General features: G+C 38.7%; 1 protein-coding gene across 4 annotated transcripts in view; it reads left to right on the top strand.

Annotated features, from left to right (window-relative positions):
- ect2 (epithelial cell transforming 2) overlaps positions 1-24,607 on the top strand; it is a 191,101-nt gene that overhangs the window by 136,646 nt on the left and 29,848 nt on the right. For all 4 annotated transcript variants that reach the window (XM_077584340.1, XM_077584339.1, XM_077584341.1 and 1 more), the window contains 4 exons: positions 8,231-8,312; positions 9,170-9,248; positions 13,604-13,723; positions 20,733-20,871. In XM_077584340.1, the coding sequence (XP_077440466.1) occupies positions 8,231-8,312; positions 9,170-9,248; positions 13,604-13,723; positions 20,733-20,871 (420 nt within the window). The remainder of the gene's footprint in view (positions 1-8,230; positions 8,313-9,169; positions 9,249-13,603; positions 13,724-20,732; positions 20,872-24,607) is intronic.

Below are 24,607 nucleotides of genomic sequence, written 5' to 3'. Positions count from 1 at the left end.
AACGCAAATAATGTGTGGTGATTTTAACATTTACTTGTTAAATCCGAATTGGCATCAGAAAACAACTGATTTTATAACTACAATGTATAGTAATAGTCTATTCCCTATAATTATGAAACCTAGTAGAATAACAACTGATACAGCTACACTAATATATAACATATTCATAAATAAAATTGACCATAAAATAGGATGTGGACTTCTTATCAATGATATAAGTGATCATCTTCCGGTATTTGCAATTTTCCAAGACCATTTTGATCAAAAAATAAAACCAACAATAATTTACACATCAGAAACAAGACTAAGAACACAACGCTCTATGGCTGCCTTTAAGTTGGATTTAGAATAATATAACTGGTCTGAGGTCTATTCAAACGTCCGTCCGTCCGTCCGTCCGTCTTCTTCCGCTTATCCGGGGTCGGGTCGCGGGGGCAGCAGCTTTAGCAGGGAAGCCCAGACTTCCCTCTCCCCAGCCACTTCAGCCAGCTCATCCGACGGGACCCCAAGGCGTTCCCAGGACAGCCGAGAGACATAGTCTCTCCAGCGTGTCCTGGGTCGTCCCCGGGGCCTCCTGCCGGTAGGACATGACCGGAACACCTCCCCAGGGAGGCGTCCAGGAGGCATCCGAACCAGATGCCCGAGCCACCTCAACTGGTTCCTCTCAACGTGGAGGAGCAGCGACTCGACGCTGAGTCCCTCTCGGATGACCGAGCTTCTCACCCTATCTCTAAGGGAGAGCCCGGCTACCCTGCGGAGGAAACTCATTTCGGCCGCTTGTATCCGGGATCTTGTTCTTTCGGTCACGACCCACAGCTCGTGACCATAGGTGAGGGTAGGAACGTAGATCGACCGGTAAATCGAGAGCTTTGCCTTTCGGCTCAGCTCCTTCTTCACCACAACGGACCGATACAGCGTCCGCATCACTGCAGACGCTGCACCGATCCGCCTGTCGATCTCCCGCTCTAACCCACCCTCACTCGTGAACAAGACCCCAAGATACTTGAACTCCTCCACTTGGGGCAGGACCTCCTCCCCGACCCGGAGAGGGCACTCCACCCTTTTCCGACTGAGGACCATGGTCTCGGATTTGGAGGTGCTGATCCTCATCCCAACCGCTTCACACTCGGCTGCGAACCGCTCCAGTGAGAGCTGGAGGTCACGGCTTGAAGAAGCCAACAGCACCGCATCATCTACAAAAAGCAGAGATGCAATGCTGAGGCCACCAAACCAGACCCCCTCAACGCCTCGGCTACGCCTAGAAATTCTGTCCATAAAAGTTATGAACAGAATCGGTGACAAAGGGCAACCTTGGCGGAGTCCAACCCTCACCGGAAACAAATTCGACTTACTGCCGGCAATGCGGACCAGACTCTGACATCGGTCGTACAGGGACCGAATGGCCCGTATCAGGGGGCTCGTTAACCCATACTCCCGAAGCACCCCCCACAGAACTCCCCGAGGTACACGGTCAAACGCCTTCTCCAAGTCCACAAAGCACATGTGGACTGGTTGGGCGAATTCCCACGCACCCTCGAGGATCCTGCTGAGGGTGTAGAGCTGGTCCACTGGTCCGAAAACCACACTGCTCCTCCTGGATCCGAGATTCGACCTCCCGACGGACCCTCCTCTCCAGCACCCCTGAATAGACCTTACCTGGGAGGCTGAAGAGTGTGATCCCTCTAAAGTTGGAACACACCCTCCGGTCCCCCTTTTTAAAAAGGGGAACCACCACCCCGGTCTGCCAATCCAGAGGTACCGTCCCCGATGTCCACGGGATGCTGCAGAGACGTGTCAACCACGACAGCCCCACAACATCCAGAGCCTTCAGGAACTCCGGGCGGATCTCATCCACCCCCGAGGCCCTGCCACCGAGAAGCTTTCCAACCACCTCGGCGACTTCGACCCCAGAGATAGGGGAGCCCACCTCAGAGTCCCCAGACCCTGCTTCCTCAAAGGAAGGCGTGTTGGTGGAATTTAGGAGGTCTTCGAAGTACTCTCCCCACCGGTTCACGACGTCCCGAGTCGAGGTCAACAGCACTCCGTCTCCACTATACACAGTGTTAACAGTGCACTGCTTTCCTCTCCTGAGACGGCGGATGGTGGACCAGAATTTCCTCGAAGCCGTCCGGAAGTCGTTTTCCATGGCCTCACCGAACTCCTCCCATGCCCGAGTTTTTGCCTCAGCGACCGCCAAAGCCGCATTCCGCTTGGCCAGCCGGTACCCGTCAGCAGCCTCCGGAGTCCCACAGGCCAAAAAGGCCCGATAGGACTCCTTCTTCAGCTTGACGGCATCCCTTACCGCTGGTGTCCACCAGCGGGTTCGAGGATTGCCGCCACGACAGGCACCAACCACCTTACGGCCACAGCTCCGATCGTCCGCCTCAACAATTGAAGCGCGGAACATGGTCCACTCGGACTCAATGTCCCCCGCCTCCCCCGGGACAATGGAGAAGCTCTGCCGGAGATGGGCGTTGAAACTCTTTCTGACAGGGGATTCTGCCAGACGTTCCCAGCAGACCCTCACAGTACGTTTGGGCCTGCCTGGTCGGACCGGCATCTTACCCCGCCATCGGAGCCAACACACCACCAGGTGGTGATCAGTTGACAGCTCCGCCCCTCTCTTAACCCGAGTGTCCAACACATACGGCCGCAAGTCCGATGACACGACTACAAAGTCGATCATCGAACTACGGCCTAGGGTGTCCTGGTGCCAGGTGCACATATGGACACTCTTGTGCTTGAACATGGTGTTCGTTATGGACAGTCCGTGGCGAGCACAGAAGTCCAATAACAAAACACCACTCGGGTTTCGATCGGGGGGGCCATTCCTCCCAATCACGCCCCTCCAGGTCTCACTGTCATTACCCACGTGAGCGTTGAAGTCCCCCAGTAGAACGAGGGAGTCTCCAGGGGGTGCGCTCTCCAGCACACCCTCCAAGGACTCCAGAAAGGGTGGGTACTCAGAGCTGCTGTTCGGTGCATAAGCACAAACAACAGTCATGACCCGTCCCCCCACCCGAAGGCGGAGGGAGGCTACCCTCTCATTCACCGGGGTAAACCCCAACGTACAGGCGGGTAGCTGGGGGGCAATGAGTATGCCCACACCTGCTCTGCGCCTCTCACCGTGGGCAACTCCAGAGTGGAAGAGGGTCCAGCCCCTCTCGAGAGGATTGGTACCAGAACCCAAGCCGTGTGTGGAGGTGAGTCCGACTATATCTAGTCGGAACTTCTCAGCCTCGCACACCAGCTCGAGCTCCTTCCCTGTCAGAGAGGTGACATTCCATGTCCCCAGAGCTAGCTTCAGTAGCCGGGGGTCAGACCGGCAAGGCCCCCGCCTTTGGCTGCCACCCAACTCACTGCGCACCCGACCCCTTTGGCCCCTTCCACCGGTGGTGAGCCCATGGGAAGGGGGACCCACGTTGCCTTTTCGGGCTGTGCCCGGCCGGTCCCCATGGGTATAGGCCCGGCCACCAGACGCTCGCCTTCGAGCCCCACCTCCAGGCCTAGCTCCAGAGGGGGGCCCCGGTGACCCGCGTCCGGGCAAGGGAAACGAAAATCCAAGGTTTGTGTTCGTCATTGGGGTCGTTTGAGCCATGCTTTGTCTGGTCCCTCACCTAGGACCTGTTTGCCTTGGGTGGCCCTACCAGGGGCATGAAGCCCCGGACAACATAGCTCCCAGGCTCATTGGGACACGCAAACCCCTCCACCACGATAAGGTGATGACTCACGGAGGGGTCTATTCAAACGATGATCCCAATATTGCATACTGTGCATTTCAGTCCGCCATTACAATAAACATTGTCCATTAATAAAAGTCACAAGAAAGTATAAAGGTCTTAATAAGGCATGGATGACGAAGGGGATAAAAAATGCATGTAAAAAGAAAAACGTTTTATACAAAAGATTTATTAAATTCAGAACTATGGAAGCTGAAATAAAGTACAAGACCTACAAAATAAACTATTGAATATTATATGAACAAGTAAGAAAAATCATTATCATGCATTATTAGAGCAGAATAAAAGTAACAGAGACGACGAAGGTAGATATGTTAAAATAATTGGGAAGATAGAAGGATCTGATATTACAATTATAAATGTATTTGCCCCACCTGGAAGTGACTGGTTATTCTATAAGAGTGTTTTTAACCTGATGGTTAATTCCCGGGGTGTTGTTATATGTGGGTGAGATTTTAAATTCCGTCTTAATCCCGCACTAGATTCCTCAAATTCATTAAACCAAACCACCCCACTCATAAGGAAAATTAGAGATTATTTGGCAGAAATGGGGATAATGGATGTCTGGCGGGAGTTACACACATCTACCAGGGATTATACATACTATTCAAGAGCGTTCAAAGTTTATGCTAGACTTGACTATTTTTTTATGTTTAATATAGATAGATTTAAGGTTAAAACCTGCAACATACTAACAAGGGATCTATCTGATCATAGCCCTATTTCGTTGTGTATTCAGATTGCTAGTAAGACGTGTAACGCATTGTGGAAATTTAATTCTAATATACTTAATGACTCTGTCACTGTCTCAAAAATTAAGGATAACATAAAGGTATTTCTGGAAGTCAAAGACACTGGAGAAATCTCACCTATTATTCTATGGGACACTCTGAAGGCGGTCATGAGGGGGAATTTAATCTCCATAACTACGCATTTTAAAAGCCTCAAAGGGCAAAAACTAACAGAGCTACAGGCAGAATTGAAAGTGAAGCAACTGGAGGATGTAAATGACCCCAAAAAAATTACTAGGGGAAATAAATTATATTTATCCACAGGAGGCAAAAAAAATAAAAAAAATAAAAAACAGAAATACTATGAGATGGGTGGGAAATCAGTAAATTATCTGGCATATAAATTGAGAAAACGACAGGAGGAAAGTACTATATATTTAATTAGGAATCCTAAAAATAAGGTATTAGAGACTGAATTGGGGTGGATTCAGAAAAGTTTCAAAACTTTTTACATATTTCCAACCTAAGGCCTCGGATGAAAATCGTATTCAAGCCTTCCTTGGCTTCCTGGATTTACCAGTGCTTCCAGACTTACATAATGAGAACTTGACAAAGCAAATTTCTACAGAAGAAATTGATGCCGCCATCTCTAAGTTGAAATCAGGAAAGGCTGTTGGCCCTGATGGATATGATTCCCATTGGTACCGATGCCTAAAGCAGAAACTAACTCCACTTTTAGTAAGAACACTTAATCTTGTATTACAGGAGGGGGTAATTCCACCTTCCTGGAGAGAGGCAACAATTTCAGTTATCCCAAAAGAGGTTAAAGACAAACAGGAGTGTGGAAGCTATCGACCAACCAGTGTACTTAATTTGGATTATAAGATATTTACTTCTATTCTTTCCCATAGACTAGAGAAGCTGCTACCAGTCCTCATCAATTTAGATCAGACTGGGTTTATTCGCCAGAGGCAAACTGATAATATCAGAAGGGTACTGCATATCATGGATTATACCTACAAGAATAAATTGCGATCAATAATAGGAAGTCTGAATGCCGAGAAGGCCTTTGATTTGATCAGATGGGTTTTCCTATATAAAGTGTTGAAGAAGTTTGGTTTTTAAGGACAAGTTCATTAGAGTAATTGTATGATAGGCCCACAGCGCGGATTAAGATCAGTGGGGACTTATCTGGAAGTTTCCCCATGGAACGGGGATGTGGGAGGGCTGTCCAATGTCACGTCTCCTTTTTGATTTATTTTTAAAGACACTAGGCCAATCAATAAAAAAAAATAAAAAAATCTGAGGTACACTAATATCAGGAGTTGAACACAAGGTCGCTATGTTTGCTGATAATGTTTTGGTTAGTTTGGGGACGCCAGAGAGCTCATTTAAGGAACTGATGTTATCCTTGAATGAATTGGGTAGGCTTTCGGGCTGTAATTTTATTGAGAAACATCAGCTTTTTAGTGAAAATCAATATGGGTTTAAAGAAAAACGGACCACCTCAAGGACAGTCATAGAACTCGTAGAAGCAATATATACTAACATAGATAATACAAAATTTACTGTTGGGATTTTTATACATCTAAAAAAAATATTTGATACTATAGATCCTTCTATATTAATGAATACATTTAAATGGATGAAAAGTTATTTGGATACTAGATATTAGTACTTACAGTTAAACAATATACAATCAAAACACTTGAAGGTCACTCATGGAGTTCCCCAAGGGTCTGTGCTAGGCCTGAAACTATTTATATTGTAAATACATGATATATGTTGTGTGTCTAAAATATTCAAAAGTGGCTTATTTGCTGATGACACAACTCTCTACTGTTCAGGAGTGAACCTGAAGCAACTTCTGACTACTGTGGAAAATAAATTGAACAAATTAAAAAACTGGTTTGACTTAAAAAAAAACACATCATTAAACTTAAATAAAACCAAGTTCATAGTTTTTGGCACTAGACAAATCACACATCAAGTCAAAGTTATGGTAAACTCAGTTGAAATAGAAAGAGTGTATGAAAATAAATTTCTTGGAGTAGTTATTGACGATAAATTATGTTGGAAGTCACACATAGAAAATGTCAAAAAGACAATGTCAAAAATCATAGGGATACTCTCTAAAACAAAGGATGTCCTGAATAAGTAATCATTATACACATTATATTATTTATTATTATTATTACCATATTGAACTTATTGTGTGGAAAATCTGGGGAAATGCATATAAAACAAATACCGACCAGGTTTTCAAACTGCAAAAAAAAAGAGCCATAAAATTATTAACCGATCACATTATGCAGAACCAACACATTGACTATTTATTAAATTAAATACAATGACATTTTATAACTTAGTTGAGTTTAAACTAGCACAAATAATGTATAAAGCATACAACAATCTACTCTGCCACAGTACTCAGAAGCAAGAATTTGAAATTAGAGAGAGTCCTTATGACATAAGGGGTACAAGTGTACAAACAAATCAAAAAGTTTTCAAACTTCAAAAAAGATCCATAAGAATTATTAATCGATCAAAATATGCAGAACCAACACATTCACTATTTATTAAATTGAATACAACAAAATTTTACGACTTAGTAGAGTTTAAAATAGCACAAATAATGTATAAAACCTACAACAATCTACTCTGCCACAGTACTCAGAAGCAAGAATTTGAAATTAGAGAGAGTCCTTATGACATAAGGTGTAAAAGTGTCTAAAAAAATCAAAACAACAAATATTAAGCAAAGGTGTGTTTCTGTAAGAGGTGTCAATTTGTGGAATAATTTTGGTACTGACCTGAAAAGATGCAAGTCACTTACTGAGTTTAAAAAAATGTTTAAAAGCAAAGTTCAAGAAAATTATATAAATCAGACTTGAACTGGCAAAACAGCAGAAATTGTCATTTCTTTCGATGTATCAGTATGAGTGTAATGAAAATTGGATATGTGACTATGAGGATGAGTTATGGTGTATGCCTATGAATTACATGTACATATAATACTGGCAAATGTACATGTCAAAGTGCAGTTGTATACACGAACAGGTTTATACATTTTCTTTCATTGAAATAATTATTGTATCTATTGAAATAAGTCAAAACGTAAGGGGTAGAACTAGATACGTTTTTAACTTATTCCTACTCCCCTTTGAACATGAAAACTCTTTTCTTTCTTCCTATTCTTGTTTTTCTTTTTTTACTTCAACTTATATTTTATACTTGTAATGTGTTTTATGTTTCTCTTTGTTTTAAATGTTCAATAAACCAACCAACCAAACAACATGCATGCTGTGCAGTACAATATGGACAAAAAAATACATCACTCAAAACCAAAGTATTGGCATTCTTTTTTTCTCAGTTTATTTATAAATTATATATTTTAGATAGACCACACAATCAAATAAAAAAAGAGATTAATGAAAATAAAATAAAACAAAAATCCAGTAGCCGTATAAATATGATTATCTGGTAGTATAACCACTTTTCAAGACATGCAGAAAAGTGCTAATAATTGAAATAAATACAACACAGTGCTTCAAGTAACTTTTAAGTATGTTCGCCTGGTGACCAGTGTGTGGCATACCTCACTACCAGAGTCTGCTGTGATATGCTCCAGGTCAGCTCCGATGCTGAGTGTAAGCAGTAGAAAAATATTGGAATGAATATCTGAAACCAATCGTATCTCTTCAATTTCACCAGAATGTTTCTTTAAATTACTTAATAGTTTTGTTTTTACCATTGCAGACATAAAGAAGCACACATCAGATGAGAACCCTGACAAACTGAAACTGGAGAAAGCAATTGAGTCTCTTAAAGAAGTTATGACGTGAGTGTCCATATCTTCACTCTGATTTGGGATATCAATCAGCATTAGTGGTGTAATGGATCATCTTTGATCCGTGTCCTGAATGGATCAAGCACTATGGTTCGGATTGGTACACAATCTGCGGATTGGTTGATTGGAAAATAAACAAACAGTGTGTTCCCATGAAGGCAACATGATCAGTCCACATTCACTATAATAGCAGCAGAGGAAGTTGAAAACCCACGTGGATCATGTAAGTCGCATGTATGGGAGCGTTTTGGCAATTAGGGGTGAAACGATTCCTCAAAATAATTTTTATTTTTTCTGCCTGCTGTCCCGACCCCGTCAACATGTCAAGGAAGTCCTCAATAGGCATGGGACGAGACACAAATCCCACGAGATGAGATTTCTCACGAGATTGCGTCGACGAGACGAGATTGTTGCAAAATTTGTAATTATAAAAATGTATTTAATTTATTACAGACATTTTTAGTTTTCAATATGTTTTCCTTTTATTTAGCAGACTGCAAGAAAATGAACGACCTATATCTAAAGTGCAAATGTAAACATAAGCAGAAGAGTCAATTTAGTTACAGGCTCATTTTTCAACAGCTACAGCTAAGATCTTTCCTCTTACTAAATAGTTTTAGGGCTGTAGCTATCAAATATTTTGGTACATGGGTATCCTACTGAAAATTCTATTGAATTGTCGGGTATTCAAACAAAATAAAACCCCAAAAAATTAAATAAAAAAATGTGTGGTATAGTTTCAGTCTCTATATTGAGACACTTAATGCATGTATACTATCCAAGTCACAATTTTGGTATTAACATTTGATTCCATTATAGTAACTGTACTGTACTGTATTTCACCCCAGTCACATCAACGAGGACAAGAGGAAGACAGATGGTCAGAAGCAGATCTTTGATGTTGTTTATGAAGTTGGCGGATGTCCCGTAAGTCTGAGTTTAGTCTCTTGTTTTTACTTACTGCGACTTTAAACACACAAACTTTAATCTGCAACCATCATTATGCCTGTGTGTAAATTAGCAGTTGACTTTCCTTCCACTAATCATTGTGTGAGCTTAACTGACATGGGCTGATAACAGTTTGACGATTTACTGTGGTTTGAAACCAAAGTTAAGGTTTGGATAGGAGATAGGATATATAATAATATCTTATATATATTATTCATATCTTTCAATTATATATGTATATTTATATATGCATATATATATATATGCATATATATATATATATATATATATATATATATATATTTATATATATATATATATATATATATATACATACATATATATACATACAGTGCTGCTCAAAAGTGTGTGAACCCTGTAGGCATGGTCAGATATTTTGTATAAAATATTAAAATAACCTTATTAAATGTTTATTCATACCCCAATCTACAATGCTGACATTGAAAATAATGGACTTGAACAAATAGATTGATAATATTGTCATTCATTATTGAACAAAAGTTGTTGATTTAAAAAATAAAATAAAAATAATGGGTGCAAAAGTATGTGAACCTCTCACTTAACCAGACATCGCACCTCCTTTTGCAATGATAACTTCATCCAAACACTTTGTTTAGTGACTTATCAGTCTTTCACATCTACTTTGGGGGATTTTTGCCACTCTTCCTTGCAAAATGCAGCCAATTGAGAGAGGTTGGATGGGCGTCTAGCATAAACTGCCTACTTCAGGTCCCGCTACAGTATTTTGATATAATTTAAATCAGGATTATAACTGGGCACATCCAGAGCATGAGTCTTGTTGTTCTTCAGACATTCCTTGGTTGTATTGCTGGAATGCTTTGGATTAATGTCATGTTGCATGATCCATCTTCCACCAGGCTGTAACTTCACAAAAGCTTCAGGTTATGATCCAGGATTTCACAATATTCCTCTGAATTCATGATTCCCTGGACTATGTGTAGTTGTCCAGGTTCTGAGGATGAAAAGCCAGCCCAGAACTTAACATTCTCACAACCCTGCTTCACTGTAGAGAAAAGGTTCTTTTGCTGGTATGCAGTGTTGATTTTTCACCAAACATGACTGTTTTAGTTGTGACCAAACAGTTCAATTTTGGACTCACAGAAGGGTTTGTCCAGGTACTCTGGCAAAGTTGAGATGGGCAGCTTTGATCTGTTTTTGTGAGCTAGCAAGCCTTCTATGAAAGCCTTGTCGATTAACTTTTCTTCTGATTGTTGAAGCATGCACATGTGTCCCAGATGCAGCCAAAGAGGTCTGTGATGTTTGAGTTGGCTTTTTACCTGAATTAACATTTGTCTTGTGGTTCTTGTTGACATTTTAGAAGGTTGTCTACTTCTAGGCAGGATTGTAGTAATTTTCAGTGTTCTCTAGTTGCAGATGATCTGCTTCACAGTGGAATGATGAAGCTATTTTTTTTTTGATGACTTTATAGCTTTCCCCAAACAGATGCTGTCACTACCCACTTCCTGGGGTCCCCTGAGAGTTCTCTTCCTCTTAGCATGACTGACCTGTATTGGTTCACCTGGGTAAAACGAAAGTGTTTGTCTCTGTTTCAGTCAGTGATGCACAATTTCTTTGCTAAACCTCTCATTTCATTGGTCCATTTCAGTGGTTAGTTTAGCTACCAATTGTCCTACCTGATCCTACTTGACTGCTTATTTTAAGCAGCTCAATTTCACTTACTTTTGCACCAACATGAATTGACCAAAAACTCTTTTTAATTAAGTTTTGACTACACAATTGATGGAGAAAAAAAATAAAAGAACAAGGCATTGAATTGATAAACCTACACCTGTTATTTAATATAAAATGTAATGGTTCCGATTGAACAACAAAATCAGGTTGAATCTATATATATATATATATATATATATGTATATGTATATATATATGTATATATATATATATACTTTTTCATTGCTGGTGGTGGTGTATTACAGAAGTAAAGCACTATTTAGGTGTTTGTGGCATCATTCATGGACAAAAAGAAGTGTAGAATTCACTAGAGTGCATGAAATAACATCGTTTCACAAAAAGCTCTTTTTCTCCGCTTTTTGTTTCAAAACAGAGCATTTTGGTGAAACTAACCATTTTTCAATCTCAATCTCAATCAGAGTTCAATCTTTCATTTGGTAGTATGTGTGTTTCCATAGTCCAAACACAACATTTTCTGTGGACCTTGAAAGATCAGTCAAAATGCTTAAATCGGCTGGCACTGGCGACATCCCGTTTCTGAAAACGTCTGGCAGTCAAAGAGTTAAAAGACGTTCACCAAGTTTTTTTTTTTTTTTTTGGGGAAACGGGTGGAGGAAAGCCTTGGCCAGCTGTGCTGAAAATATCAAGCAGATCTAGTTAGTATAATGCCTATTTTTGGCCCCTAGATGGCAGCGATGACTCTCATTGGACAAGATTGGGTAGGCGTCAGTAGAAGATGTGAGGCGGAGCTAGAGTGTTGAGGGGACAATGGCTGAGGAAGCCATAATGGCGACCGGTTGCAAGCAGCTCACGCTTGAGCCTTTTTTTCAAAGACGAAAAGCATCGACCAATGCTAAAGAGCACATTGATGACGACGATGATGATGATGGTGACTCCGAGGTTGACGCCGAAGTTGGAAGCGTTAATGCGGCGGCTATGATCACATCATAAAGCCTCACCGGCTAGCGATGCTAACGCCGGAAAACGCGGAGCACAACCGAGCACTTCTGCTCAGGCGGACGACGAAGAGTGCCCCGAGTCCAATGCATATTCATCGGAGGAGTGGGTACAGTCTGATCACGGAGAAGACGCTGGTTCTGGACTACGATGCCACCATGAATGGAGTGGATACGATGGATCAGAACATCTCTTACCACCCGGTATAGGAACAGAAGGACATGAGGAAGCCAGACGTAACACCACCGTAACGTCACCGTATCATGATCCTGAGAGTAGACTTGATGGCAACATGGCCAAACACACACTGCAGTATATACTTGCTATTGCCCGGAAAAAAAGTCCGGCAAGAAAGTCAGGGATGTGATTTTTCCGCTAATTCGCGGAATTCCGCTTTTTTTATCTCCCCCCCCCCCCAAAAAAAAATTTTTTTTTTTTTTTTTTTTTTTTTTAAAGTAGTTCATTGTGTATATATTGTGTATATCTGACTCAGACAGATAACATCTTCTGCTATAACAAAGACATTTGTGGTATGCTCTAATATGAGTTACTTTTCATTTGGTCATGATACAATTATTTGTTCATGAAATTTGAACTCTTCAACATTATTTATGTGTTAACTTAGTAATCACATTAGTTAGATATGATGATATTCTCAGTGATAGTTTTTAAAAGCAAAGACAGTCCAATGTTTTTGAATGTGACTGATTTTGAGTTGATTAAAACTGCCATTTTATATGGGATAGTTCAATATACATTGAAAATTTATGCTGTTGTTTTGTCTATTTCTTTGTCATGTGAGTGCATTGAAAGTACTTAAAAACACGGAAAACCCATGAGCTCCGGGGGGCTTTGCCCCCCGTGTCCCCCCACCAGGGCACTGCCCTGGACCTAGCTGGGTGCCAGCGGCCCCCAGACCCCCGGCTAAATTTTCAGATAATTTCACTTTGGTCAAATCACATCCCTGGAAAGTGTATCGTCTGCACGCGAAGGAGCCATCGCAGTGAAACTAATCTGTTGTGCAAATCCTGCTGCGTCCCCTTGCACGCAGGGGAGTGTTACAAAAAGAAAAACTGTATTTGAAACATCCACACAATTGTAAACAGTACCACGGTTGCACACATTTGTAAATAGTTTGCCAAATTCTTTTGTCAAATTGTTACATTGTTGAATGTAAATAAACGTATTTTGCTATCAAAAAACACTTTTTCATTGTTGGTGGTAGTGTTTTACAGAAGTAAAACACTGTTTAGGTGTTTGTGGCATCATTCATGGAGAAAAAAAGGTGTCAAATTCACTAGAGTGCATGAAATAATATTGTTTCACAAAAAGCTTGATTTCTCCGTATTTTGTTTCAAAACCGAGCATTTGGGTGAAACTAACCATTTTCTATTGTTGATTACTGAAAAAACGGAATAAGGTAGAAACAAACTTTTTTTCTGATGAAAGATGAGAGTCTAATCTTTAATTTGGTAGTATGTGTGTTTCCATAGCCCAAACACAAAATTTTCTGTGGACCTTGAAAGATCAGTCAAAATGCTTAAATCGGCTGGCACCCACGGCATCCCTTTTCTGAAAACGTCTGGCAGTCAAAGAGTTAATTGTCAATTTGACTTTTCAATGCCTTGTCCTTCTCTGTACAGGCCAATTTGCTATCCTCCCACCGCAGTCTGGTTTACAAAGTGGAAACAATCGCACTCGGAGACCAACCATGTGACCGTGGTGAACATGTCACACTCTTCCTCTTCAATGATTGTCTGGAGGTAATTTTTTTTGCTTGTTTTTGTCCTGGGCTTTGTGTAAGGGATGAGCGAGTAGAGCACTATCTGTATCTGTTCGAACATCTAAATGATCTCTATCTGTATTCCGAGTGGCATTGCTGGCATAAACCAGCAATGGGCGTGGTTTAATCAGAGGTGGGTGTGATTTAACAAAATGGGTGGGGCTGCCATTAATACAATACTGTATTTTTTTAATATGACATTGAAAAAAAAATAGTTTGAAATTCATATGGAGTGATCAAAAGTTTCTATATTTTTGTTTATTTTAAATTTATTGAAAAAAGCCTAATAAAGATTCAAATCAATACTTTTGATTAAAAAAAGGCTATTTTTCAAAAACTCACAAAATGTATGTGTATGAATAAATATTTACAGAAAAGTCTGAGAATTGAGATAAATTTTTTTCTATCACAATAGTAAGGGAACTATTGAGAACTCTTTTTTTTTATATAAATGGCTCAGAACAGGAATCTTTTTAAGTGTATGTATAAATACTTACAGAACTGTCTGAAAATGAATATTCACTGTTTTTGATCATAATTGTCAGGTTCATTCTACCTAGAACATTTAATAAACAGACACTGAAAGAAGACAAGAGATATATATTCTTATTACTGGCCAGAAGAATGAACAGAGATGTGCAGATCACAATATCCTGCCCATTCTGACACATTATATCATTCTTCCTCTTTTTATTGGGTTGACCTATCACATTAACATTGCTGCTCTGAGGGGTTTGGGGAAATACGTAGCAGCAATGTGGCAATCATTTACAAAAATGTGTCACTACACAGGCAACAATGCAAACATTTCAAACATTCCTTAACACTAAAAGCTTCTCAACCATAAAATTGTTCCGGCCACTTGTCTTGTAATGAGGGTACAGTTCCTGTCTTGTAATGAAGTTTCGTGACTGCATTCGTCTCCAAGGTTGAATAAATTCACAAGGTTGAATAAATGCTTTACAATTAAAAAAAATACTAAATATGGGATAATTAAGATACATTGATCTAACATTAATAGTAAAGAAACTATTTACAGAACAATTTTTTTATAAACTCGGGAAGATAATGCTGAATACAGCACATAGAGTAAGAAATAATGAACTATTTTGTGAATGAACAAGAGCGACACAGATTTTTTTTTTATTATTTTGTTTTCAATGTTTAATTTTTAGTACCTAACATTATTAAAGGTTGTTAAGCTGTTGTGTGTAAAGCTTCATTTGCAATATTTTTAGGGACTGTAGTGTGGGGTGGGGGGGATCTAAAATTTATTGATTCGGAGTGTGTTAGCTGTGCATGTGTAGTGCTTTTACCAGCTAAATAAAAATGAATTTAGGCAGCCAGTGTTAGATACTGACACCAACCTAGCTCTGCCTTGTCAAGAGCGCTGCGGCTGCAGAAAATTAAGGAACAATTAAGTGATAATTAATTACTGTCCGCGTGCCAGAAGGCGACGCCCTGCGGACAGATCTTCACTCTCTGTGTGTCGCGCGCCGCGGAGAAGAGGGACTTCCTTCCTTCAGCGCGGATATTAAAGCAACAATAAATATGATATGAACCTTCAATTCATATTTTTATAATTCTGCTTATGAAACATTGACTTGCAGCTAGATTAATGAAACGTTTGTCATGGCCTGAGGGGGTCTGTATAATTTTTACTGGCACTAAACAACTTCGAGGTGGAAGGTGTGAACTCTGCCACATACAAAAAAAACTACAAACATGCATACTCCTTTACGTCATACGTCCTTTCCCCAGTCGTTCCAGATGGAAGTCGAGTCAAACGTCTACGCGCGATTACTGTTATCATGCAGAAGCTACAAAACACCCCTAGAGACAAAGATTGTTGTCTGAGGCGGCAATAATAATGATGATAACAAGCCTACATGGATGTGGTTAAAAGCACAGTACAGGATTTCACTCAATGGCGAGGCAAAAGACGGGGGATTTCCCAACAACGCTTTCTTTGCGGGGACTCTGCTCTTATTAGTAGGTAGCTTTCCATACTCAGATCAAAAATAATTATGCTAATGTTAGCGATTGGAAAATTGTGTGGTAGCAATAAATAGCCTTCAGCTTGATAGTTCCCCTTTCCATACAGACCCAACCAGCCATGCAACACTCAAAAGTTGTGTTCTTTCTTGTTTAGAATGATTGTGGATGTATCGCAGGAAGGGAGGGGAGAGCGCAGCGCTTGCGTGCGTATACAATAAAGAAGGTAAAATCACAACGAGGGCTGAACGATTAATTGCAATTGCAATTAAATAGCTGTTTGACAAAACGAGATTACGTAATCGTGAAAGGCTGTGATTTAAATGCCCATTAAAATGTAGCGAAAGGAGAGAAAGAGGGTAGGGGAGCAGGAACGTCACCGCTGTAACTAAAGCCTGGTACCGTAAGTGCATGTAATTTTGGTGAGTTTTTTTGTCTGAGACCTTGAGACGAGTGTCTAATATGTTTTTAGTCTGTTTGATTTTGGTTTTGGAGTTATGACTTCTCAGCTCCCGTAGTGTCGCGCTTTGTAAACTGAGTGTACACACAAGTGCGGCAGCGGCTAATAAATTTGAGTTGTTCTATATTTTGAGGCTTAATAGATCTGTTCGTGGCCATATGTTGTGTCGTCCAATTTCATGAATGAAAATTAGGACGGACGAAATCGTCATTGCTCACCGTCATTTAGGTGCTGCCGCCGCGGCCTCTTTTAATGTACATGTATTGTAGCGTTGTTGAACTAATAAGGCGGCAAACAAACAACTCTTTAATGACAGTTTGCACGTACCTGTCGGCCATAACCACGCCAGAACACAACAGCTCCAAACTTACTTAGCTTACCAAAACAAAAGCCAAAAGTGCAGGAGTGGCGGCTATGATTTAGGAATGGTGGGGAGTTGCCGCTGAATGAATAGAAACGCAGACGCTGCACATGAGTTGAACATTTAAAAGACAAAAAACAAGCATGACAAAGTAACACTATTTAAACACAAAACATACTTACCTATGGTAGGAGAGCCATGATAGAAATCCATGAAATAATGTCCAAAAAGCATATTGATGTGAACGACAGGCAAGCGTGGCTATTGTTTACAAGTAGCGCTCTATATACAGTACATAGTTAACTCATTTGCTCCAAAAAACATATAAATGTGTTCTATTTTAAATATTTTAAGTGCCTGAAAGACATATTTATACATATTTTTATGTTTTTTTTTTTTACGCTAGAGCATAAGGCTTTGATGCAGCCTCTCAACTGCACAAAACGGTTGATGGTAGTTATTATAAAAAAGGCCAGAAGGTGGCAACAGAGTTGAAGAGATCAACCAGGGCCATGTTGAAAACAAGCTGATTTACCCACAGTTCTAAGCAGATTTGTGAATAATGATCAAACTTAGCTATATTCCCAATGCTAGTTGCTGTAGTTGCTGCAAAACGGAAACAGATAGAAATATACTTTTTTCCCTGATGGAAAAAGAGACTGTGATCTTTCTTTTGGTAGGTGCTATGTTTTTATAGCGGTAGAACACAATATTCTGTGGGCCTTGCAGTATCAGTCAAAATCCAGTAAAACAGCCTAGAACAAAGGGGATTACTCAGTGAAAATGGCTGGGAGTTATTATGGCCCGACCGATTATTGCCCTTCAAACATCGGCCAAAACAATAAAAATAATAATCGGCCATTTGGCCCAATTGGCCGATTATTTTTCCCTTAAAATGTTATCATCGAAGAAAACCTAAGTTTCTGACGCTGTGAAAGTACCCTGAATGCACCATTTTGCTTGCGTAGCATTAGCAACTAGCAAATGTGTAGCCTATTTTATTCTGGTTATTCTGTTGTTCTAAAGCATCCTTTAAACTGTTTAATGACATCTCAGTTGGAGTTAACTGTAAAACTAAACACACAACAATAAGAATTACATCCACTGTATATTTCAATACAAAACATGCTTCGTTTTTAAACCATTGCTAGCCTAGCTCTAATGCTAAAAGCAAAGGGAGGATCCCTTTTAAAAGCTAAAAGTAGTTAGCATCAACTTCTGGAGTGTATTTCCTTCAAAAAACGAATATTCACACATAAATGCTGTGGGAACACATACCAACAGGTAAGAAGATACCACTACACAAAGGCACAAATTATTCACAATGTGTGAAAAATGACTTATTTCAATAGAATATTGCAACTTTCTTCTGTACTCAAAAAGTAAGTGTGTACTAAGTGTGTACAACATGGATGCACGGCACCACACTGCCCCCAAGAGGCCAAAACACACAGGAACAGTCAATATTTGTTCTTACTGTTTTTTTCAGTTGCTATTAGTTTATTCTATTCTTATTTCACTTTCTTATTGTTTTATTTTGTCATTGTCCTTTCAAGTTATATTTAAAGTTGATATTTCAAGGATTTAAAGACTTTCTATTCTCAAAATTTAAGGATGCAAACTTCCAAGGATTTTTTTTTTGTCTTAACACATTTCCACAAGATGGCACAAAATACAATCCCCCGGTAAGTAATTTTATGCATTAAATATATATTTTTAAATAATCGGCCGATTAATCGGTAATCCGATTTTTTTTGCATTGGCCTCAAAAAATGCATATCGGTCGGGCCCTAGTTGTTATTCTTCAGCGTGTAACCCCGGGATCTTGCGGTCTCGCGGGTGCAGATTTCTGGACACGTACAGCTTGCGCAACGCACTTGTTGTGAATTGCAGTCCGTACGGATGCCATAGGGAAACCGCTTTGCATCCGTTACACAGTCAGTGTGAACTGGGTGTTAAGAGGTTTTGACCCGACGCCAGTGAAATACAGTTTCTAAATGATGATTGTATTAACCCATTTTGGCCTCAAGTACCTGTACAATACCAATGCCAATACATGCCTCTAAAACCTCTGGGCGAATTTTTCAGAAACATAAGTTTACACCTGTGACTTTCACACGAACCTGATTCTGTTTTTATAAACATTCCATATGCGTTTTTCTAAAAATCAGCAAACTTCACACAAAGACGACCAATTAAACAAACAATTAGTGCTATGAGGCGATTCATTTTTTAAATCGAATTACATAATTTGTAATTAATTAATTAATCTATTTTAATCTTATATCTGCTAAAGGTTCCCAAATAAAGAATTTGAATTATAGGACATTACGGAAAATTCTTTCTTACACAAGGTACAAATCACTGTGTTCTTGTTAATAGTACCGTCTTTGTTCTTATTATAGATAAACTTGCCGTTCACAGGGCCAAGTAAGCTTGCCTCGCTCACCTGTGTCACACTTGCGTCCAAGACTCGTCACCCTGCTTTTGACTAGTGCCGCAGGTAGGAAGTGACGTGCCACTGCAGCCTACGGGTCACTCAATAGGCCAAATTTCAAATGCTTGCGCAGATTTCCCTTCCCTTCACAACCTGACTAAATCAATCCACAGGCGTCATTAGTAACCATAAGGCAAGGGTCATTGTTGATTTGGCCAAAGGTTTATTGGTATTGAAATCAGAAAAGCCAAATGGTAGAGCTGCACACACCTGTTGTGTTTGGATGTTAATCTAAAACTCACAAAGACACTAATTGAAGTCAGTTATTCCCTCCATCTGCAAACAAATGGTGAGACTAATCCAGCCACTGGGCTGCCATTTGGGTATTCTATGTAGAAAAGCCAAATGGCTTGCCTGTGGGACTAGCGTTAACACGTTAATTTGCAACATCATTAATTATTTTTGATTAACGCGCGTTGCATTAAAGTTTCTCTATATTCCTAAAAATAAATGAGTACTTCCTTTAAACTGAAATAGCTTGTGGATAGTGGAAAATAGACTACTCACAAAAAGTTAGGGATATTTGGCTTGGACGAGCCAGAAATGCATTCTAACCTTTATAACACTAAGCTTTTGAATGAACCTATTCAACTGTTAAATGTTTCAGTACTTTTTGCACAAGTTGCTACAAAATTCACAAAAAACAATTCTCCAGCTCGAGGTGGCATTATCAGGGAACGGCTGTTGGCGACTGGGGTACTTCAAATGGAATGGCCTGCTGTTTCTCCAGACCTGAATCCTATTGAAAACCTGTGAGATGAGCTGAATCGTCATGTAGAGCCTGGAAACTCTGCATCCCAGAACCTCAATGAGCTGAAGGCTGCCCTTAAAGAAGTGTGGGATGCCATGCCTCAGCCGACAATGTGACTTGTGAACAGCATGCGACATCCTTGTCAAGCTGCAATTGATGCTCAAGAGCACATAAGTTATTGAGACGTTGAAAATGTTTTGGTGTGGTGTACCCACCATTGTTGTTAACTTTTATTTAAATGAATTGCTTGAGATGAGGAAATTACCAGTGCATCCTTCTATTTACTACTTTCATGCTATGATATCACTGTAACATGAACTTTTTGACATTTTCCATAAATTTCACCTGAAAGCCAAATATCTTTTTTAATTACTTTTTGTGATTAGTGTATATAAAATAACAGAATTTAACATCTTAATAGTCACACATCTCATTGGTATCACTGACTTTTTGCCTCATATTGCCAAAATATTTCATAAGCTCCCGGCTCACAGAATCCAAGCTCCCCTCTCTTTTCATTACATCACAGTAATAAAAATAGATGTCAACATATAGTATGATAAACTCTATTGCATAGATTTTTATGAGCGATCATGTTACGGCATGCTAATGCTAGCGGTTAGCATTTATTAGTGTAAGAGGCTTACTCCCCAAGATGAGTAGAAAGCCTCAGTACACTGTCTCCATCTCAGTTAATACAAAAGTGTTCATTGACATGTAGACTCACCATTGGGATTGGTTGATGGGTAATCATTTAATTTCGGTTTACTGAATGTTGTTAACTGTTATTGTTGGTGCTTGTAGGTGTTGTCTTTGCTTGTGTAAAGCACATTGATTTGCCTTGTGTATGAAATGTGCCATAGAAGTACAATTGCCTTTACTCGGCCATAACAATCTATCTGTCTAAATGTATGTTTGTATGCAGATTGCAAGGAAGCGGCACAAAGTTATCAGTACTTTTAAGAGTCCACTGGGACAAACAAGGCCACTACCTCAACTGAAGCACATCACTTTGATGCCACTGTCACAAATTCGAAGAGTTCTAGACCTGCAGGACACAGAAGGTGAGATGACCGCATGTCCACATTGATAAAAAGCTATACTGAAGTCAGTGCTAACAAATGTTTTGTCAATTGTAGGGAAGTCTTATTTTGGAGACATTTTGGTTCAAATGTATTTTTGGAATAAAAATAGGACCTCATTATAAATGCTGAGAGGTGAGCAGTCCGTCAGGAGTGACCCTCATTTTTTTATTTATTTTTTGGTTGGTTGGTTTATTGAACATATAAACATAAAACACATTACAAAGTATAAAATATAAGTTGAAGTAAAAAGAAAAAGCAAGAATAGGAGTTTACATGTTCAAAAGGGAGTAGGAAGAAGTGAACAACTTATCTAGTCCTACCCCTTATGTTTTGATTTATTTCAATAGATACAATAATAGGGTAATGATATTTAAATGATAGAAAATGTATAATCCTGTTCGTGTATACAACTGCACTTTGACATGTACGTAGCAGTAGCATATGTTCATGTAATTCATAGGCATACACCTTAATTCATCCTCATATTCACATACAATTTTCATTTCATTCATACTGATACATTGAAAGAAATGACACAATTTCTGCTGTTTTGCCAGCTCAAGTCTGATATAAATAATTTTCTTGAACTTTGCTTTTCAACATTTTTTTTTTAACTCAGCAAGTGACTTGCATCTTTTCAGGTCAGTACCAAAATGATTCCACAAATTAACACTTCTTATAGAAACACACTTTTGCTTAATATTTGTTGTTTTGATTTTTTTAGATACTTTTACACCTTATGTCATAAGGACTCTCTCTAATTTCAAATTCTTGCTTCTGAGTACTGTGGCAGAGTAGATTGTTGTATGTTTTATACATTATTTGTGCTATTTTAAACTCTACTAAGTCGTAAAATTTTGTTGTATTCAATTTAATAAATAGTGAATGTGTTGGTTCTGCATATTTTGATCGATTAATAATTCTTATGGATCTTTTTTGAAGTTTGAAAACTTTTGCCAGCTCAAGTCTGATATAAATAATTTTCTTGAACTTTGCTTTTCAACATTTTTTTTTTAACTCAGCAAGTGACTTGCATCTTTTCAGGTCAGTACCAAAATTATTCCACAAATTAACACTTCTTATAGAAACACACTTTTGCTTAATATTTGTTGTTTTGATTTTTTTAGATACTTTTACACCTTATGTCATAAGGACTCTCTCTAATTTCAAATTCTTGCTTCTGAGTACTGTGGCAGAGTAGATTGTTGTATATTTTATACATTATTTGTGCTATTTTTAGAGTTAGGTGGAGGCAACTGATTCGCTGTGGTGAACCCTGAAGGGAAAAGAAGAAAAAAAAAACTTGTAAACAGTCAATGAGTAAATCATAAACGGAGCATAGAGGAAAACAAATAAATTCAAAATCTTAAAAAAGCCTAACTTCGTTTTTTAACAACTTTTTTTTCCCCACTCACCACACATACTGTATACAAACATGAACTCCCCAGTGGGGAAGCGAATCCACGCCGCCTTTTTTTCCCTTCTTTTTTAACACTTTGAGGTATGTGATTGAGAGTGACATGTGTAGAGGATGACGTAAAACTTTGTTTACTAACGGACACACGCGACCACGGAACCGGAGAAATACACAAATCTTCACTTTGGCCGGAGTTTTTAGAAACCTTCGTTTGTAAAAAATTAAAAATAAATTAAAAAAATATTCGCGGACGTGTAGATGACAGGGCAAGCTGCAGAAAAATATCTCGTGTTTGCAAAAAACCCCAGCTACGTGTATACATGGCCTTAATTAAATGATTTAGTATTTTCTATATGTGTATTGCTTTTATTCTGCTCTAATAATGCATGGTAATGATATCGCTTACTTGTTCGTATAATGTTCAATAGTTTATTTTTATAGGTCTTGTAGTTTATTTCAGCTTCCATAGTTCTCAATTTAATAAATGTTTTGTATAAAATGTTTTTCTTTTTGCATGCATTCTCTATCCCCTTCGTCATACATGCCTTATTTAGACCTTTACACTTTCTTGTGACTTTTATTAATAGACAACGTTTATTGTAATAGAGGACTGAAATGCACTGTATGTGATATTGGGATCATCGTTTGAATAGACCTCAGACCAGTTATGTTTTTCTAAATCCAACTTAAAGTCAGCCATGGAGCGTTGTGTTCTTAGTCTTGTTTCTGATGTGTAAATTATTGTTGGTTTTATTTTTATATCAAAATATTCTTGGAAAATTGCAAAGACCGGAAGATGATCACTTATATCATTGATAAGAAGTCCACTTTCTTTTTTATGTTCAATTTTATTTATGAATATGCTATCTATTAGTGTAGCTGTATCAGTTGTTATTCTACTAGGTTTCATAATTACAGGGACTATACTATTACTATACATTGTATTTATAAAATCAGTTGTTTTCTGATGCCGATTCGGATTTAACAATTAAATGTTAAAATCACCACACATTATTTGCGTTTTTTTATCGTTTATGTAACTGAGGATATCCGCTAGTTTTTCATTGAATATGTCAAGACATGATCCTGGTTTCCTATACGTACAACTTATAATGAATTTGGTGCATTTTCAATGTGTACTTCAATTGTTAAACATTCCATTATATTGTCAATGGTGGTTGTCAAATATTCAATTTTACTGCATCTCAGAGTTTTGTCTACATATATTGCGACACCCCCTCCCCTTCTATTTTCCCTATTATTCCAGTCCCATGTAACTATTTTTTTCAATATCAAGCCATGTTTCCGATATGGCAATTATTTTGAATTTATTTAATTTATTCAGGTACTCTTTGATTTTTGTAAAATTTCTGTAGAGACTTTTACTATTGAAATGTATAATTGAAAGTGCATTTTCCATTTTTATTGTTGAATTGATCGTCCATGTAATAGTCGCAAGTGAAACTGGAGTGATCATTTTTGTAAAAGTGATTGTCTGGATCCAAATTATTCTCAGGGTCGAATGTCTATGTAGTCAGCGTATTCAAATATTTTCAAGTGCATATTATTTGTGTTCCTCTTTCCTTTTTAGGGTTTTGGATTCAATTTAAGGATTTCATGCAGTACCAATTTTATGTCTCTTGTATGAAAGACATTGTCAGAAGTACCAATGCTGCAAATAGTAGAAACTTTTTGCTCTTACTTGGTGCATTAATATGAAAAAATATATATGAATACTTACATTAATCATGTATGTTTTATTGAACATGACCTAATCAAAACACTAAATAATAATTAAAATCGATTACAACCACAGCACTATGTAAATAAAGTTGCAAAAGTACTATAGGTTCCTCCTGGGGTATGTAATAACAGAAGGGCACATTCGCATTTGGTAGCCATATTAAAAAGTATCGATTCATAAACCATGAATCGATATAGGGCCATGAAAATGAATATTGATTCAATATTGCTATATAGATTTTTTTATTATTATTTTTTTTAACCCAGGCCTACTCGTTTTTGTAATGAATGGCAAGAAACTTAAAAGAAAAATGTCAGACTAATAAACGACGGATGCGCACCGTCAATTTTTGAGAAAATTTAAGACTTTTGAGTGCGCTTTATAGTCTTGAAAATATGGTATGTCTTGGAGTTAAAAGTGAAAATGTTTATTATTCACAGCTAATTACTATTATTGTATTATCATTTAAACTTTTATTATTCTATGTATGCCAGTGGCATATAGTGGCAGGCATAACAAATAACTGCTCAGTTGAGGTAAAAAACAAGGTAAAA

This window comes from Vanacampus margaritifer, chromosome 13 (genome assembly GCF_051991255.1).
Source record: "Vanacampus margaritifer isolate UIUO_Vmar chromosome 13, RoL_Vmar_1.0, whole genome shotgun sequence".
NCBI lineage: Eukaryota > Metazoa > Chordata > Actinopteri > Syngnathiformes > Syngnathidae > Vanacampus > Vanacampus margaritifer.
This window is presented reverse-complemented; position numbering and strand designations above follow the sequence as displayed.